General features: G+C 38.5%; 2 protein-coding genes across 4 annotated transcripts in view; one reads left to right on the top strand and one right to left on the bottom strand.

Moving 5' to 3' along the window:
- Positions 1 to 2,620, bottom strand: part of vps13c (vacuolar protein sorting 13 homolog C) — a 104,225-nt gene extending 101,605 nt beyond the window's left edge. For both annotated transcript variants that reach the window (XM_041793276.1, XM_041793295.1), the window contains exon 1: positions 2,460 to 2,620. In XM_041793276.1, the coding sequence (XP_041649210.1) occupies positions 2,460 to 2,559 (100 nt within the window). In that variant the 5' untranslated portion in view covers positions 2,560 to 2,620. The remainder of the gene's footprint in view (positions 1 to 2,459) is intronic.
- Positions 2,621 to 12,744: 10,124 nt separating this feature from the next.
- On the top strand, positions 12,745 to 17,650 carry LOC121513508 (agouti related neuropeptide). Of its 2 annotated transcripts, none has more exons than XM_041793316.1 (4): positions 12,745 to 12,757; positions 13,528 to 13,721; positions 14,930 to 15,027; positions 17,450 to 17,650. In XM_041793316.1, the coding sequence occupies exons 2-4, from the start codon at positions 13,583 to 13,585 to the stop codon at positions 17,636 to 17,638; spliced, it is 426 nt and encodes a 141-aa protein (XP_041649250.1). In that variant the 5' UTR covers positions 12,745 to 12,757; positions 13,528 to 13,582; the 3' UTR covers positions 17,639 to 17,650. The 2 variants fall into 2 exon arrangements, with proteins under 2 accessions (XP_041649250.1, XP_041649241.1); XM_041793307.1 differs by having other exon boundaries at positions 14,927 to 15,027.

Below are 17,650 nucleotides of genomic sequence, written 5' to 3'. Positions count from 1 at the left end.
TGTAAATATTGGACGTAAGGATAAATAAGTTAGTGGAGTTTTAAGCTGAACTTACAGATCTACATCAGCATTTTTTTTATTATATATTATCATTCTTACACTATAAAGTGTGTTTTAAGGACTAACATTTTTTAATTTGCTCATCCTCAAACTTTAAATTGTGCAATTAAAGGCTTGAAGTAGTTATTACATTTTAATGTCAGTTTGACTGAATCTAAATTGTAAATAAAATTAGATAGCACAGAAATCCAATATTGTGCATTCCTAGTTTTTGACAAACAAAATTAGAATGATGGGGCGCAGATGGCCTAGAGGTTGGCTGGCGCCCCATGTAAGCAGGCGGCCCGGGTTCGGCCCTGAGGCTCTTGCAAGTCATTCCCTCTCACTCTTCCATCCCTGTTTCTGACTCTATCCACTGGCCTATCTCTACAATAAAGTAGTGCTAGGTAATTGAAAATCAGATCAAATTGCAATATGGTACGCAGCAATTTTCAAACCGAAGGAGGTGCAATATTTCTTGAACCTGAAATCTGTGCCAAAATACTAGTTTAAAACCTTTAAATGTTATGCATTACATGTCATGCAATTATTCAAATGTCAATTTTTAGAAAAGTCTACTAAGAACCCAACTTTATTCATTTCTGTACATTTTTCTTATCAAATATGAGAATGGCATAAAAATTATCTCCCCTTTAATACATAAATCAATTTGAGTCAAAATTATCACAGTAAGATATTTTTTCGAATAGTTCTGTCCAAGTTTAATCTAATATTGTTTGTTATAATATAAACTTAGACTCAAAACAAGAGTCAATAGCAACACCAAAATAAGCTGTTTGGCATCGGCAGAGAAGATTGGCACATTTTTCATAGGCACAATCCACATACTCAGCTCTGCTGCTCATCCCACAAATGCATGCTCCTTACAAATGTGGCATCATTTAAAAGGGTAATAAACAGGCTTTCCAACAGTATAAGACTTATTACCAAGAAGCATTGTTACAACAAAGAAATAATCTACCAAACACAAATTTCCTTACTTTTTGTGCTATGTTTAGAATGAATGATGATTAATGTGTAGTGTTTTTTGGAAAATACATACTTAAGAAATAACCGCATATCAAATCACAATCCCAGTATTAGAGGAACAAAAATCGCAATTAGATTATTTTCCACAGTCGTTCAGCCCTTCAATAAAGGCAAAAAATAAACAAATAAATAAATAAAATTTTAAAGAAAAAAATGAGTGGCATAAAAATGATCACTTCCTTAAACACAACAAATCAAATTTAATTTGTAATACGAGTCAAAATAAGCACAATTAGATATTTTTACAAAGTCATTGAGCCCTATATGCAACCGTGAAAGTTTCAGGATACCCTACCCAGAAAATTTCCTGACTTGCTTGTTTGCACTTATCTCCTAAAGCAAGAAGTCGTCCCACAATTTAATGCCTGTCAGCCATTGGAATCGTGGGGGAGGGGAATATGAGGAGGCTAGAGGGTAAAGTTCATGGTTAAGTCAGGGTAAAAACTGGGCTTTCTACATTAACATATGAATCTCACCCAGTAATTAGTAGGAGTTTTGGTGCAGTATTTAATCTGGTTTTATTCTGTAAAGATGCAATGTCACTTGCATCAAGAGTGAAACAAAAAGAAACATTTGAAAAGCCAACTATGTGAAGCCAACTGAATCACAAATACATAAAAGAATGATCTGTTCCATGGTACTACATTTTTTGTTCATGTCCATCACATGCTTTGTGTCTGAACTCCTAAAACAGAATCCAGCTCAACAACAAGTCTCCGTCCAGACAGAGGATATCTGTTTTCACCCTACAGGACATGCAGACACTGTGTTTGTGTTCTGAGCTGATAAGCAGCAAGTTTGATCTTTCAGTAAACTGAATTAAGCCTATTTGCCAGTCAGCGAGATTAGCAGCAGTTTCAGAAGGACAGCCCACACAGGCTGATCTGAGATCAGACATATTCACCTGGACAGAGCAGAAAGGTGCAGACAGGACTGCCTTTAGAGGAGCTGACAGTTCCTGTTATATTTACTGTGGTAATAAAACAGGGAACCACATAACTGGGTGGGTTTTTATAACCCGGTAGTCATTTCGGCAAAAATGAAACCCAATGACAACATATCTGGACCACTAAAAGGCGCTCTCTTCCGCTTTGGCATCGCTGTGTTTTGGTAGAGATGTGGCAGTGACAGCAGAGGAGCTTTAATTTAAGATTAAATAGCATCCTTAAAGCAACAAACTAGTTCGTTTAAATACAGCCGAATATGAGAGTAGACAAGGTTCTTGAGAGTACGATGTTAAGAAATGACAAACAGCTGATAATAATTGTACAGAAAGCCTGAAACTCTGAAGTGGTGTATTTCCAAACGGAATTTGGCACGTCTCCATACGTTACAGCGTTAGCCGCATGCTAGCTCCTGACTGAGCTTACCTCCCCAGATCCCGATCTTCAGCTGGGATTTGTCCAGGTTCTCCACATAGTCTCCGATGAACCTGTTGAGCAGGTCGCTGACCAGAGACTCGAAGACCATGACTGAAAGCTCCGGGCTGGACCCTGTGAGAGGGTCTCCGAGAGCCTGCACCTGATTTCCTGTTCAGCTGATGTATATATGACCGATCGATGCTCTCTGGGATCACGTAGCGCTGTTGATCGATTGGTGCTGTCTGCGTGTTGACAGCAGTGAAAGTGTGAGGGATAGCATCGATCAGTCAGGTGACGGTGAGTCAGTGAAGGAGGGGTTAGAATAAAAAGACTTTGACTATATTTGCATTTAATCTCTTTAAATACGTCTGACTCACAGTTGGAGCTGTAAACTATTAATGGCCCCCATAATACCGGAGTTAACGAATACTTCAGTGTGTGTGATAGGCTACAGCAAAGAGAAAACAGACTTAACTCTCTGTGATGTGATATCTTAATCTATTTATTTTATTTAACTTTATTTGAGGAAAAATGTTTAACCCTACTTTTTGGTTTCTTGGAGGTCCTTTTTGATATATCAAAAGTACCTCAGATCTGTGTGTCTGGATGGTGTGTTAGTTAAACCTGTTTCAGTACCAATTTTGTAACAGTATTTCTAGAGGAACCAAGGAAATCAGTTACAGTGGATGCAGTAAACAGGTCATCTCCTATAGAAGACAGTGAAACAGTCCTCTGCAGCCTCCAAGGACCCAAAAACACCATCATCTACACATGCACCATAACTCATTCATATCAAAAAGTTTATTTTGATTGGACAGTCTGGATTCCATAGTCATTATTATATTATTAACATCAATGACAATGCTTTGACCCTTTAAAATCTACCATTGTGCAAGTCTGCCAGGACATATTCTTACATTTTTACATATTGTAGTGCCATTTTTAGGAGTACTTTTATTTGCTTTACATCAATATAATCCTTATGTCCCAAGTTTTAATAATATGCATGGATTATGCCTTAACTACTACAATAAATTGCTTAAAAGTGCAAGAAATCTAAAAAAAAAAAATTAAAATAGTTTTTGTTTTTTTTAACTATTTTTCAAAATACAGAAATTGCACAGCTGTATCCCTCAAATATGTAAATGTCAAAAAGTTGCACAATATCCTTTGGAGTCTGTACATAACTTGCTTTTTGAGACATATTCAATTTTGTGACCTGTAAAAAAAAAAAACAAGCCAGATGAGTAGTTGAATTCTTCATCCAACACTGTAGTTAGTTCAAAAGCTTCACGCCAGCTCTAAAACTGTTTGGCATGACTAGGGTTTTGCAAATCCATAACAACATATGTGTGGAAGTGTGTCAAAGGTGTGTGTGATGGATGTCTGGTGTGTGTGGGTTGTGTGTCTGAGTGTTTTTGTAAAAAAGAAGAGGTGAAATGAGAGCGAGGACGAGTATGTGTGCAGGCTAAGTTCTTCAATGTATTCCGCAAAAAAAATACAACTCCTGGGAGAATATGCCACTTCCTGTTGTTGGGGTGAGGAGCCTATGAGGTAGACAATTAAGAATCATGTGACGGGTCATGCCCACAACATGATGACGTTTATTTTAATGTAGGAAGTGCTGCAAACACCCGTGGTCTCGTTTATAATGATTTTTGTTATGTGCATTTTGTTGTGTATTTTTACAAACCCATCACTGCAACGAAAAAGCTCTCTGAAACATGGTGAATGTGTGAAATGTTAGTGTAACTCCCCAGATTTTATATAAAAAAAGAATGATCGATCTATCTTATCCGGTTTCAAATCTACCGCCAATCAAAAATGGATATGCTTATTGTAGCGCCGGTGCTAAGCTGGGTTCTATAGGGTTAAAAGTTATAACTAAATGCTTTTTGGTCCTAAACCTTTGGGCCCTTTCTCCCTACCCCTCTCCTGATTTATTCGATCAACTGTATTCTAAACTGCAGCTCAAAATCCAGCTGATCAAGTAAATCAGGAGAGGTGAGGGGGAACAACAAGCTGTCCAACAACCTGATCTTCTGTATCAGGTGTACTGAAGCAGGCAGGTTTCGAAACATACAGGGAACAATGCTGTCTCCAGGACCAGAGAAGCCCTACTTCAGCATGACTGGTCTGTCAAAAGTGACCTAACTGTGTAATGATGCCCTGAGGCAACAAACAAAACAAAACAAAACAACAACAAAAAAAGATACTTCTGTACATAGTCTTGTACATGTGCATATCTTTATTTATGACATTATTTCAATTTTATCATGTGGAAATAATAGTTTACAACATTCAATTTTCAATTTGTTGTGATAACCAACACAGTAGAGGTGTCAGTTTAATGACAAGGCAACTGGATCACTGCCTGAGGGCAAAATCATAATGGGTTAAAGTCTGCTCAGATAGTGTTCATAGTCCATTACTGCCCACAGTTTTTCAGTTCATTTAACTTGACAAATACAAATCTTTTTACTGGAGTTTCTCCTGGATCAAAGTTTTTTAAAAAAGTGAAACAAATGTAAAACAGTCCCAGACTGTACAAAGGCCTATTGTGTATCAGTGTTCATAAGCGTGTTGCCCTCTTGTGCCATCATTTGTCACAGTTTTTGTTTATTTCACAACTTTGCATCAGTCCTTTTTAAATGTGTTTTTCTTTGAGTCTCTATGGGACGTGTTTTTATGTAGAAGTTCCAGTGTAAGGGTGGCGCCCTCTGCTGGGGCCCCTGCAGACCTGATTTGCTTAAACTCAGCTGAAACACAGATCATTTCTTTTTTCTTGGTAAAAGTACTATTCAGTTTGGACTTTAGCATGTTTGTATCACACCAAACATAATTATTTTTCTGTTTTCACATAGACAAATTAAGCAATTAAATGGTAAATGAGGAAATTCATGGTAAAGTTTTATGTACAGCTTTTAGGGCAATAATATTTAACTAATGGGATGTCTGTTTTCATGGGTCACTTGCACAGATTTTGCTTTTTACAGTTTATCTTTTACTAAAGACTGATCATTTTAGAAACCATATACACAGTTTTATCATATTTTTGGTCATTCATGGTTAGCATAAATAAATAAATAAATAAAAGTAAAGAGAACAGAATAAGAAGTTGAGAAAGAGTTGAGAAAAAGCATCCGGTTAGATAAAATGTTTCATGTGTATTTAAGCAGCAAAAATAAATAAGCACCTGACATATTAAATGTGATTAAAAAAAAACAAACTTAAATGCAATAAAAAGTTTCATAAGGACTCCAGATTTATTTATTAGAATTTTCTGGCAATTATACTATTAGATGGTTCGGGCAATAATACAGTTAAATAGATTTGCTCTAAGCATGCTATGGGCTAATTGCTCCCATGCTGCCATATTTAACTGGCTTTACCCAGGCTATGTTTTACTGATCCCTCTGCAAACTGCTTTTTGCAGCACTCCACCCAGCTCCTCCTTTATGCAATATCTGACTTAATCAATGTCATTCTGTAGTCATTGATGTCTGCTCTGATCTGGGTTTACTGTGGCCTTTCTCCCTGTCTCAGGCTTTCCTTGTAGGCACAGAAAGAGCAGGAACATGTGCTGGTCCTGCTTAATGCTTTCCATGTAGACCCATGGTAGAGCAGGGGCATCCCAGAACAGCCTTATTGCCAGATATCAATAACAAAAATAAGAGCAATTACCTAACTGCGAATAAAGAAAAACAGTTACAACCACACATTGTGCGTGTTTCTTCACAAAATAGTCCTAACTGGGTTATCTAATTGAGTATAGATAGTATAGGTTTGTATTGTGGCTCTTGCAAGGTATTGTTTCAACAACTTGGCTCTTTGGTTGAGGAGGGTTGAGTAACACTGCTATAGACGGAACTTTGTGACCTTTGAGAGTTCAGGTTTAAAAGCGTGTGGCCACTAGGGGGCAGCAGAGTTAGGATGTAACATTCACAGTGTTTGTTAAAAATCCGCAGTGATGCCTAAAAGTGTGTGTTGTGTTTATAATACTGATTTTTTTCTCAGGTAACTGACATCTATTCGTGCAGAGTTCACTCACTGTTTCTTCTCATGGAAGTTGTTTCAACTCCTTTTTAAATGGACTTCTCTTTTCATGTGCAGACAGTCTTGATTTTTTTTTATTTCACATTTGAAATAAATGGAAAACTCTTGTGCACTTCTGAAAAGATAAACTCTCAGTTAAGAAAGCCCTATATCCAGTTATGTCCTAAACATTGGACCCCATAAGTCAACTGTGCAAACCAACAGTCAGCAAAACGCCAGTACTGTGCCTGGATTGCCAAGTGGGACCCTTTTTGCTGGTGTGTTGTTCAGTGAGCCTTATACTGTTTAAGCACAGACAGTAGATCAAGATAAAGACCATCAGTCATCATTATTGCTCATGCATTGCAGGTATGTGTCCTTTTTACCTTTCTGTGACATGCTGAAAGCTTCATGACGTCTGCCTGAGGCCCCGATACACAATTATACACGACGGGGGCTGTTTGCTTTGTTTTTGAGTTTCAGGATTAGAGCAAACACAGAAAGTATCGCTTTCAAGATAAAACCTTTTAGCATCCTCTTTAAAAAGTTTTTTTTTTTTACAACAATAACGAATTTTACAAACCCAAGTGTGAAATATTTTACAGTTTGACAGAGCTGCAGAAGCTCTGAAAATCTGTGATTCTGTGGGTTTCCTATGGTAAGAACTAAACAGAGTCAGCCTCATAGCACGGAAATGCATACTGATGAAGAATATGATGGCTAGCCCAGCCTAGCCAATTGTTCTTCAATGTAATGTATGTAATGTAATGTATATCATCAAATGATTTAGAGAATCTGAAGATATCTTAAGGGACAAGGCTGAAGGTCAATCTTGGATATTTGTGATCTTCAGGCCCTCGGGTGACACTGTATTAAAACAGGAATGATTCTGTTATGCAGAAGTATCCAAACTATGGCCCGTGGCCAAATCTGGCCTGCAGTCCATTTCTGATTGGCTGCCAAAGCAAGTTTAAGGAAATAAATAAATAAATATAGCCAACATTGCATCATGAGGCTTATGCTTGACTGTATTGTGCCTGTTAGATTCAGCACGTGGTGCTCCTGTGCTAATTCTTTAAAAAAAAAAAAAAACAATTTGAAAAGAACAATTTATTGATATGTTTTTTCATGACTGGATAGAGACAAATGTAAATGTAAAAATATTGGCAAAAAATAAAATTATTGAAACACGCTTGTTGAGTAAGACAGCAAATGTCAGTACCAAAAGCATTCAAGAGGCGACGCCAGTGGTAGCTGGAACTAACCAGGGCTCCTCTGACCGTTATTAACTAGCCATTTAAGCATACTCAATCAGTAAGAATATTGCCTATTCTAGATTGGTTTTACTAACTTTAATATCCTCTGAGTGAGGTACATTAAGTGGCCCCACTGTCCTTTATTTCTGTCTGTGGCCTTCAGTAGGAAAAAGTTTGGACACACCACATGGGCTCAGGAACACTTCCAGAAATCACTGTCAACATATTTCACTGTGCCATCCATGAATGACAATTAAAGCTGTATGATGCAAAGAAGAAGCCATATGTGAACACGATCCAGAAACTCCTCTGTCTTCTCTGGACCAAAGCTCATTAAAAATGGACTGAGGCAAAATGGAAAACTGTTCTGTGGTCAGATTAATCCAAATGTGAAATTCTCAAACCACAGATGCCATTTTACAGACTGTTATTAAAGAAAGGGGATCCTACACAATCATAAATAGGCCCTGTCCCTACTGTTTTTTTTTTTTTAAGTGTTGCTGCCATTTATTTCTAAGTGAGTCAATATCTTTCGTGAAATAGTAAAATGTCTCAGTTTTAACATCTGACACATTGTTTATGTTCTATTCTGAATAAAATTTAATCTCATAAAATGTATGAGATTTGTAAATCATTGAATTGTGATTTTATTTATTTTAAAGCTTGCCAACCTTTTGGGGTTCAGGGTTGAATTTATCAGTGGCTTCCAGGATACTCAAGGGGGTCAAGGACTGTATATTTTAACAATATTTACTTCCTGAAGCAGCAGGAGTTAAGTGGCATAGTGCAAATACAAAAGACCTATTGAGCTAAATATGCAACACAGTTTACATGAAAGGCGGCCTATAAGGGGGATAAAGAGGAGAGCTTTCTGGGGCCCATAGAGGTCAGCAAAATCAAGGTTCACTGAAGAGTTAAGCCATGATAACAATTTTAGATTTTAATCCTGAATAGTTATTTATTTGTGCTGTAGTGCAAATATAGCTTTTTCTTTGAAGATGTTAACCTCTTTTCTTAAAGCAAACAATGTGGATGGCCACATTGACTTAAACAGAAAGACAAAAATGAGATAAAAGCTGCAGAAATTGGTTAGGAAAGACAAAAATGGGTGGAAAATTCTGAAAAGAAAATGAAAAGTGGCATAATGGGTTTAAAGAGGCAAAAACAAGATAGTAGCCACAGAACTGAGTTAAGATGAACAAAAATAGGTGGAAAAATTGTGAAAAGCAGTCATAAAGTGGCAAAAAGGGGTTAAAAGTAGAAAAAATGGGACTACAGCTGTAGAAATGGGTTAGGAAAGGCAAAACTGGGCAGAAGAATTGTGAACAGTGTTTAAAAAGTGGCAAAAACAAGATAATAGTTGCAAACCTGGGTAAAAAGGGGGCTAAAATGGTCAGATAAAAAGTTAAAATCTTTTTAAAAGAAAAGTATTACCTGCTTATTTGTAAAGTTAACAACATGGATGGGCACACTGAAATAAACCATTTGGAAAGTAATGTTAGACTTCCGATCTAGACCATGATAGGCACAAACAACTAGATACCAGAAAATAAACACAAAGTCTAAACAAACTTTAATGGATAATAATTACATTATTGTGAAAAGGGGCAAGGTATGGCGAAAAGCGGCCCAAAAGTGGCAAAACTGGCCAAAAAGCAGCAAAATAGACATAAACTGGCAAAAACATAGGCAAATAAATGAGACAATAGAGGCAACAATGGGATATAAATGTCAAAAAGAAGTGTGTTAAGTGGCAGTGGAGAATGGGCCAAAGGTTGCAAAAATGGGCGTGGCTAAGCCGTGGCAAAAATTAGCTTAAAGTGGCAAAAAATGTGTTTAAAGTGCCTTAAAAGGGCCAAAACAGCAAAAAAGGATCAGAAATTGTAAACACGTGGCAAAAAAGGGCAGGAAAAGCATTGAAAGAGACTTTTCAGGTCCGAAACAAGGGAACTGTTAACCAGGATGCTAGCACCAGTTCTGCACGTAGCGTTCACATGCATTGACATCAATAGATCACAACTGTGTAGACCCATTCTCTTTTGTTGTCAGGGGCTCAGTGAATTCTGTGGACAGCCCTGTTTATATGTCTTTGTTTACAACACCATGGTTGGTTTGTTCTGTTTTTCTCTGTTCACTCTGACACTGTGGCATTTTTATTGAACTTCTTAATGTGAAGGGATCATTCTGAATGTACGTAGAAATTTTAGGCTGATATCTGCAGGTCCACCTAAAGCTTCAGCGTTTCGACTGTCTTTAAATCCCATTGATTCCTACCCAGTTTTTTTTCCATTTCCTGACTTCCGTGCGTCATTGGGATCAATCGATTGCAGACAGCCTTTATCACAGTCACCATGGTTGGGCTTCAGAACGCCTCTCAGAAACATACGGGTGAAGCTATTGAGACTGCGTCCATGTTTATACAGTCTATTGTCTGAGGCAGGCTTGTCACAATTAGAGTGGCCTTCTTATTGTTTGTGATGATGACATGATGCTCCACGCCAACCTCTGGTTTACATCTGAAACACCTCGTCTGTTCAGGTTCACAGTATCGCCATAGCGACAGCCTAACTTAAATCAAAACACAACCCTTGTTGTTTTTGTTCATAAAGAGGTCCAACATGTTCTATTAAAACACATTTCCTCCTGATGGACAATAATCAGGGTTTACCTGACAAATGCAGCTCTGATGTCATCGGCGTGTCACGGTTCAGAGAATCAGCGCCATATTTCATGGACGGGGACGAAGAGTTTAATGTGGAAGCAGATTGAGGAAGCAGCTGATTTAATGTTCTCTAATCCCACGCACAAAGAATTCTTCCTCAAAAACAACACAGATAATAAAAGAGGATGGGCTCTGTTCATCAGTATGTTGAAGAACATTTCAGAAAGATCCGGAAATTAATTTTAAAAATGTTCAATAAAACACACAGAGGAAGATCAGGGAGTTAACATGGCTAAAAACATCAGTTATTAACTGGACAAACTCTTTTTAGAAATATTCCAACACAAATAAAACCTATGTCCAACCATTAAAATGGAAATGTTTGATACAGTTTCTGCCATCTGCTTTGACTTTGTTTTAAAGGTTGCTCAATGAATATGTTCTCAGTTTCTCAGCATTGTGTCACTCACTCACATTTTTAAATGTTTTTAGGAAATAAAAAATCTGTTTTTATTGAATGGACCATTTTCTTTACTTGGGTAGGTCAGTATTTAGATAGGTCGGTAGGTGAGTGGGTGGGCTAGCTGGGTGGGTGGGTAGGTTCATACATACATACATAGAAACTTAGATGAATAGATGGATGGATGAATATAAAGTCAAATTTCAGTATGATTTACCCCAATTTGAAATCTGGCCCACCAAAACCAACTTAAACTGTAACATGACGCCAAAGGTTTTGACCTACACATTTTTATTTCACAGAGAAATTCAGTTTGAACCTTTGGTTTTCAGATACATTTGGGGTACAAGGAGAGTGTTCATCCATTTCTAAGGCTTGGTGATTGTGAGAGCCATTGTCCACAAATGGAGAAAACTTGGAACTGCGGTGAACCTGATGAACAAGATGACTCCGAGAGCGCAAAAGACTAAATTTTGCCATTTTTATGTGACATTTGAATGCCTCCTAACATATAGAATACAGTCGTCTAATTTACTGAGGTTACTTGAACGCATCATATTGTCGTCTTCAGCTTGTAAATTTTGCTAATTACCTTCAATTTTGCCAGTCCCACCACAGATTTCTACACTGGATTAATAAACAGGACTTACTCAAAGTTTTGGAGCACTTTTATCTGAGCAGCTGAAGAAAAAACTGTCCTGAAGCAGCTGAAGAGAGTGGTATGACCATGGCATGATCCTGTGTTGTTGTTCGCGTCTTTGCTAACATTAGCAAAGATGTGCTTTGCCTGAAGGTGGAACTTAAGACTCGTTGTGCTTTGGTGTAAAGACAGTCACTGCAGCATGTACCCACAATTTTGGTTTTATCTTAACTAACATTCACCAGCTTTTTATAAAGAAAATTGATTGTCACAATGTGTCAAAGTGTCTTTGATAGCTAATTACCTTTTTTTAAGAGAAGCTGGAAAATGAGAGAGATGTACATTTCAAGCCAACACCTTAAGCTTCAATTTAATGTAGGAATGACCACTGAAAGATGTATTGATGATGAGCAATTCACACTAGAGTAAAAAGTGTGACAACCAACCCTGTTCTCCCCCTACTTTTGCCCACCTTCTTGCACCGTTACTTTCTCTTTTTTCATCCTAGATTCATCCATCACCGACCTCTTATATCTGTTCACTATTGCATCAAACAATACCAAGACAGGCCGGTTGGCTTCATTTCCCGGTGTGTGAACTAGTGTTGATAAGTGGAACTTAATTCAAGAAAGCCGTGGCCCACTGCTGGAGTCACACAGTGCTGAGAGCAAACAACCAGGTGCTGTCATCCCTGTTAAAAAAAATATTGTATCATTAGAATGACCACAACTATTCTCTAAAGCTGGGGAAAAATAACTGTTGCTTTGAGTAAGTTTCCTCAATCTAATGAATATTGTATCAGTAATAATCAGGATGTTTTCCCAGAGAAAATCACATTCAAGGCACTAATTGATAGCTTCCATTTTTGCTGTGCAGTATAAAGAAGCATGCTTTCAGTACCATGGTGGATTATCCGTGTGCTGCATGTCTGTGGTTGTATTCATCTGTTTTTCAGGGAAAAAGATCTCTCTGCTGGTGCAGAGATTCATTTAATCTTATATGTTTGATGAATTAAATTCCTATCTTAATAATGCTGTCGTACACCCTAGCGTTCACCCTAATATACTGCACGTGCCTATAAAATTGACTTCCATTCTCCATCTGGACTCATTAGATGCTCTCTCCCAGGGTCACACATCCCTCCATTCATTACCCTCGCTGGTCATGTGACCTTCCTCCCCTCTGGTGGCCTTTAAATTGCCCGATGGCCTCCTGAGAGAGAGAGAGAGAAACAGCGAAGACTTACAGCAACAGGTGAGTAACCGCTCTCTCGTTTAGTCAGTCAGGGTCTCTCACCCACTCTCTTTGATACGGCTTCATTCATGAATCAAAAACAGAACAATTTCAATGATATGCAGAGTGACGTCAACGTTAAAGGTCTGTTGATATTCTTAATTTTGTGGAATTTACAGAAGTGTTTTCTGGAATGGACATTAATGCAGAAAGAAAAAAATGACTTTCTTCTTTTTAACCCTTAAAAAAAAAAAAATTCTATTTCTATGTATTTTATATTTTTTCTTCAATCAGTCGCATGCCCACTGAGGAGGAAAGACTGAACTCTGGGATTTGAATCCGACTTTTGAGGGTTTTTGCTGTCAAGTTCAGAAATTTTTCTCTCTTGTGTCTTTACTGAGTTTAGAGCAGTTTCAGCCTTTTATTTTGAAAGTTTCTGTCACATGTACAAAGATTTCCTGACGGTCTACCTTCTTTTTTTGTGGTGTGAAAATAGGCATGGTCAGATGTTCTGTATTTGACCTCTGGTGCTGCTGTAGGCAGACTAATGTAAAAACTGAAGGAGCTGCAGATTTCACACTTCTACATTGGCTTCATAATTCAACACTGGAAGTTGGCACTTGATTCTCAAAGAGCAATCTCAAAATATTCCACGCATGCAATCAAATATGCGGGAAAAAGTCTAAAAATGCAGGAATTATAATTCGATATCTTTAAATTTAATTCACAGACCTTTAAAGACACAGTCACGACTTCCAGTGGAGCTGATCTTGTTTTCTACTCAAACACAGGCTCTTCTTGGAGAAGCTGAGGATTGTGGGAGTTGCAGTTGTCTCTCACAGCAGGATGTTTGGCTTTGTGCTGCTCTGCTGCTGCTCCTTCAGTTTGCTGCGCCTCTCCTCCTCTTTGGTCCATGGAAACGTCCCGCTGGATGAAGGTCCAGCAGCCGGACGCAGATCTGACTCCTCCTTCATGTCTGACATTGGTGAGTAACAACCGTTCAGTCAAAACACTCCCAAGCACCAAACGAGCTGTCACATATAGGTGTAGAAATCTGATTGTGATGCTCCCATTGGGCTCGGTGTTTTATTTCAGGAAAACTTTTACATACGGTCTGCTTCAGGATGGGTTTGCCAGTGTATCCAATAGTAGCTATTGGCTTAGATAAATGTGGGAAAGCGGCAGTTCAATTGAAACTGGACCGCATTCACACTGAAAGCTTACCTCAACCGAATAGATGCTCTTGCACATCTCCTGACTCGCCTTGGCATCAATTTTATTCACAGAGAAGATCCAACATCAACAATCTGTGGCAGTGGTAGCCTGTCAGCTGAGGAGTAGCGCATGTGTACAATGTCATTTTGTCTTGTCTCTCTGATTGACCTGTCATGAACGGGACGGGCAGAACGCTCCTCCAATCACCCTCCATGAATTTTTGAAAAGTCCTGCCCTTCCTGAACACTTTCTATGGGAGCTTTCCCAGATGAATTTGAAATACATCAATGCAGTGGAGATATGAAACAGTGTGTCAGGTTACCTGCTCCTTGCATCTTCATGAATCTTTTCAGGGTGAAGATTTGCCAAGTCTCTCCTCATGTTACCTGTATTCCCCATCAAGTGTGTTACCACAGTCTGGCAGTGTCTGCAAGTTGCTTTTTGTTTGTCAGTCACCTTTTTTCCTTTCTCGTTTCTTGAGATCAGGAAACTAAAATGCTTCCACACGTCAGATTTAAAGTCTCAAACCTCTGTCACTCAGTTCTCCCTCGCCATTCGTAGCCTCCACCATTTTTGTGCTGTTAGATTAAGCCAGGCAACAATGACGGGTATGCAGGGGCCAATGGTAACTGTTCATAGTTCCCACTTCCCTTCGTTCTGCTCCACTGAAAAAAAAAACTACACTTTTTGCTGAAAACTGAGACTGACTGGCACATTTATACAAATCAGTGTTGAACTTTGACTCATAGTGCATTAGTGATGTTTGTCTGCTGGTTAAAACAGAAACAACGATATAAAGAGGTGAGCTGTCACCTTATCTGCTACGAGAGTTGAAGCTGACTGAGGCTACAGTCACATTATACTTTAGATTAACTTTAAGTGCCAGAACTGTGTCAACTGTAGTTTTCATTTCTTCAGAAAGAACAACAGCATATTAACTGATAACCAGTCAGCTGTTTTCTGTCTGATGTCCAGCAGAGAGAGGCCACGCCCCTGATCCTCCACAGGACCCTGTCCTCCTACCTGTGGACTCCGTGGAGGATCACTTCCTGATGGACACAGGCTCCTACGATGAGGTGGGTGTGACTTACGGGGAAGAGTGGGGTGAGATGAGCCAGTTTTTATTCATGCAGTCCTTAAGATCAGAAAAAATGAGACAGAAGTAGAATGAAAACATGATCATTTAAGATCTGTTCTTACAAATGAGATTATCAGCATGAATCTAAAACAGAGGTGTCTGAAAATATGACCCCCCAAAAAAGTGTTCCTCTGGCTCAACTCACCAGTTCAGGGGGGAGTTGATCTGAGTCAGGAGGGTAAGTTAAGCCATCATGGGGTGAACACCTGAGTTTAAAGTTTAAATCTTAGCATAATTTCTTTAACAAATAGTTTTAGTTATAAATCTGTCAGAAAAACACCTGTTAGTTTTGGACCACTGAACAGTCTAAACCTTCATTCAGTGTTCTAGTCATCATGGTTGAAGGTAATATGAACCTTGTAGTTTATCCAGCCTATTTAGGATAGGGAAGTTATAATTACAAAGATTTCAACCAACAGATCCAAGTCTGTCTGATTCACTTCTGATCATGAAGCCTAAAACAGGAGGGGAGAGGTTAGATATTCTGCTTTGTGGCCAGTGAGTCAGGACTAAAACAATCCTTGGCACACAAAGCAGAGGTTTCATTTGTCTTTCTAATCTAGTTATGATTTAGAATAAATGAAAAACACTTGATTATGGCACACAGAGACAGAAATTCGTCTCATAGCTCATAGCTACCATTCTGGAAAATAACACCTTTCTTAAAGATTCAGCCAGGTCTTTGTTAAAGTGATATGCATTTAATCCAAATGCACATTCAACAATAGTCAAGTGTAAACAAGGCTGCCAATAAAAGGGGATAAAAGAGAGAGTTTTTGGGGCCAGGCCAAATTGGATAGTCAGCAAAGTCATGGTCCTTTGTAAAGTTAAGCTGTGATAACTGTTTTAAATTTCTTACCTGAATTAAAATCACTCTCATCAAAGCAATTTTTTAAATCATTTTGTGCAATAGTATATAGCCAACTTTGAAAAAATGTAAATTCCTTTCAGTAAGAACAACATTAAAATGGTTAAAAATGTCTGAATAGGGTCAAAAATTGCAAAATTTGTAGAAAAGGTGGGGAGAGATTTTAAAATGGATTAAAGGTGGAAAAAAACATATTAAAAATTGCAACATACATAAGCAAAAGTAAACAAATTGGGTTTAAATGGCAAAAACAGGCATAAAAAGTCTTAAAAGGGGTTAACAGAAGCCATTCTGGCTTGGAAGTGACAAAATGTGTGAAAAAGGCAAAAAAATTAGATTAAAAAGTTGGAAAAACTGAGTTTTACAGGTAAAAAATGACTTAACCAAGGCAGAAAAATGGGCAAAAAGTGGCAGGAATGGGTTACATGGAAAAAGGGGCATAACAAATTGAAAACTGTGGTCAAATGGCTGTAAAAAGTGATGAACAGGGGGTTAATAGTGGCAAAAATGGGTCAACAGAGGCAACAAAAGGTGGAATGTGTCAGGAATTGGATTAGAAGTGGCAAAAATGGATGGAAAAAGTGGTAGAAGGGGTTTAAAAATGAAAAAGGCTTATAATGGGAAGAAACTGGCAGAAAAGGTGGTAAAATGGAATTAAAAAGTGGCAGATATGTATTAAAGGTGGCAGAGATTGGTGGTGAAAAGTGAGGAAAACTGGTGGAAATGTGGCCAAATTGGAGAGAAGTGCAAAAAAAATTCAAAAATAAGAGGCAAAAATGGGTGCAAATTGTGCAATATGATGAAAAGTGGTGAAAGGCAGTGGCAGGACTGCGTGGGAAAAGTGGTTAAAAAGTGGCACAAATAAATACTTTCAACATTAGAACCCAATAATAGTTTGACACACTTTTCAGCTCCAAAATGAATTAACTGTACACCAGGACGCTCACACCAGTGCTACTAAGGTTGAAAAAAAGAGTTTGTAGTCTCAGTGAGGTTTTCCTGGTTAGATAAAGCTTAAATACAATTTTTAAAAACTGATCACTTACATGCATTGCTGTCATCAATAAACATAAACGTTACTTTGATTTCAGCATAAATCTCACCAAATGACCATGTTTTATTTCACATTGATCTAATTTTATGCATATATGTTCATACTTATGGCATCTGGTGACCCCCTCTCAGTGTCTTTTGACCCCCATGCTGAGAACCACTGCCCTATGGGTTTTTGGTCTGGAAGGACTAACAGATATAGAGACAGACCACCTGAAAACATCCTGGTCCTGGCTGCCACTGAAGCGTTACAGTACCATGACAAACATCGTTCACGCTGGGTTTTTTATTTTCAGGAGTTTAAATGAACATCAGGAGTCAGTCAGAGGATATGACAACATCAACATCAGGAAGATGTTTTAGAAATCTCTCCTGACTCGTTCTGGGACTGAAACTTTTGAGTTTAAAACCCTGTAATTTTTTCCGTCCTGTTTTCCAGGACTCCGCAGGCTTGCAGCTGCAGGGTCGGGCCATGCGTTCTCCTCGTCGGTGCATCCCTCACCAGCAGTCATGTCTGGGTTACCCACTGCCCTGCTGCGACCCCTGCGACTCCTGCTACTGCCGCTTCTTCAACGCCATCTGTTACTGCCGCCGGGTGGGCCCCGCCTGTCCACCCAGACGCACCTGATGACTCACAACA

The sequence above is a fragment of the Cheilinus undulatus genome, linkage group 1, assembly GCF_018320785.1.
Source record: "Cheilinus undulatus linkage group 1, ASM1832078v1, whole genome shotgun sequence".
Lineage (NCBI taxonomy): Eukaryota > Metazoa > Chordata > Actinopteri > Labriformes > Labridae > Cheilinus > Cheilinus undulatus.
Note: the sequence above shows the minus strand (reverse complement) of the source record. Positions and strands in the feature narration are given on the sequence as shown.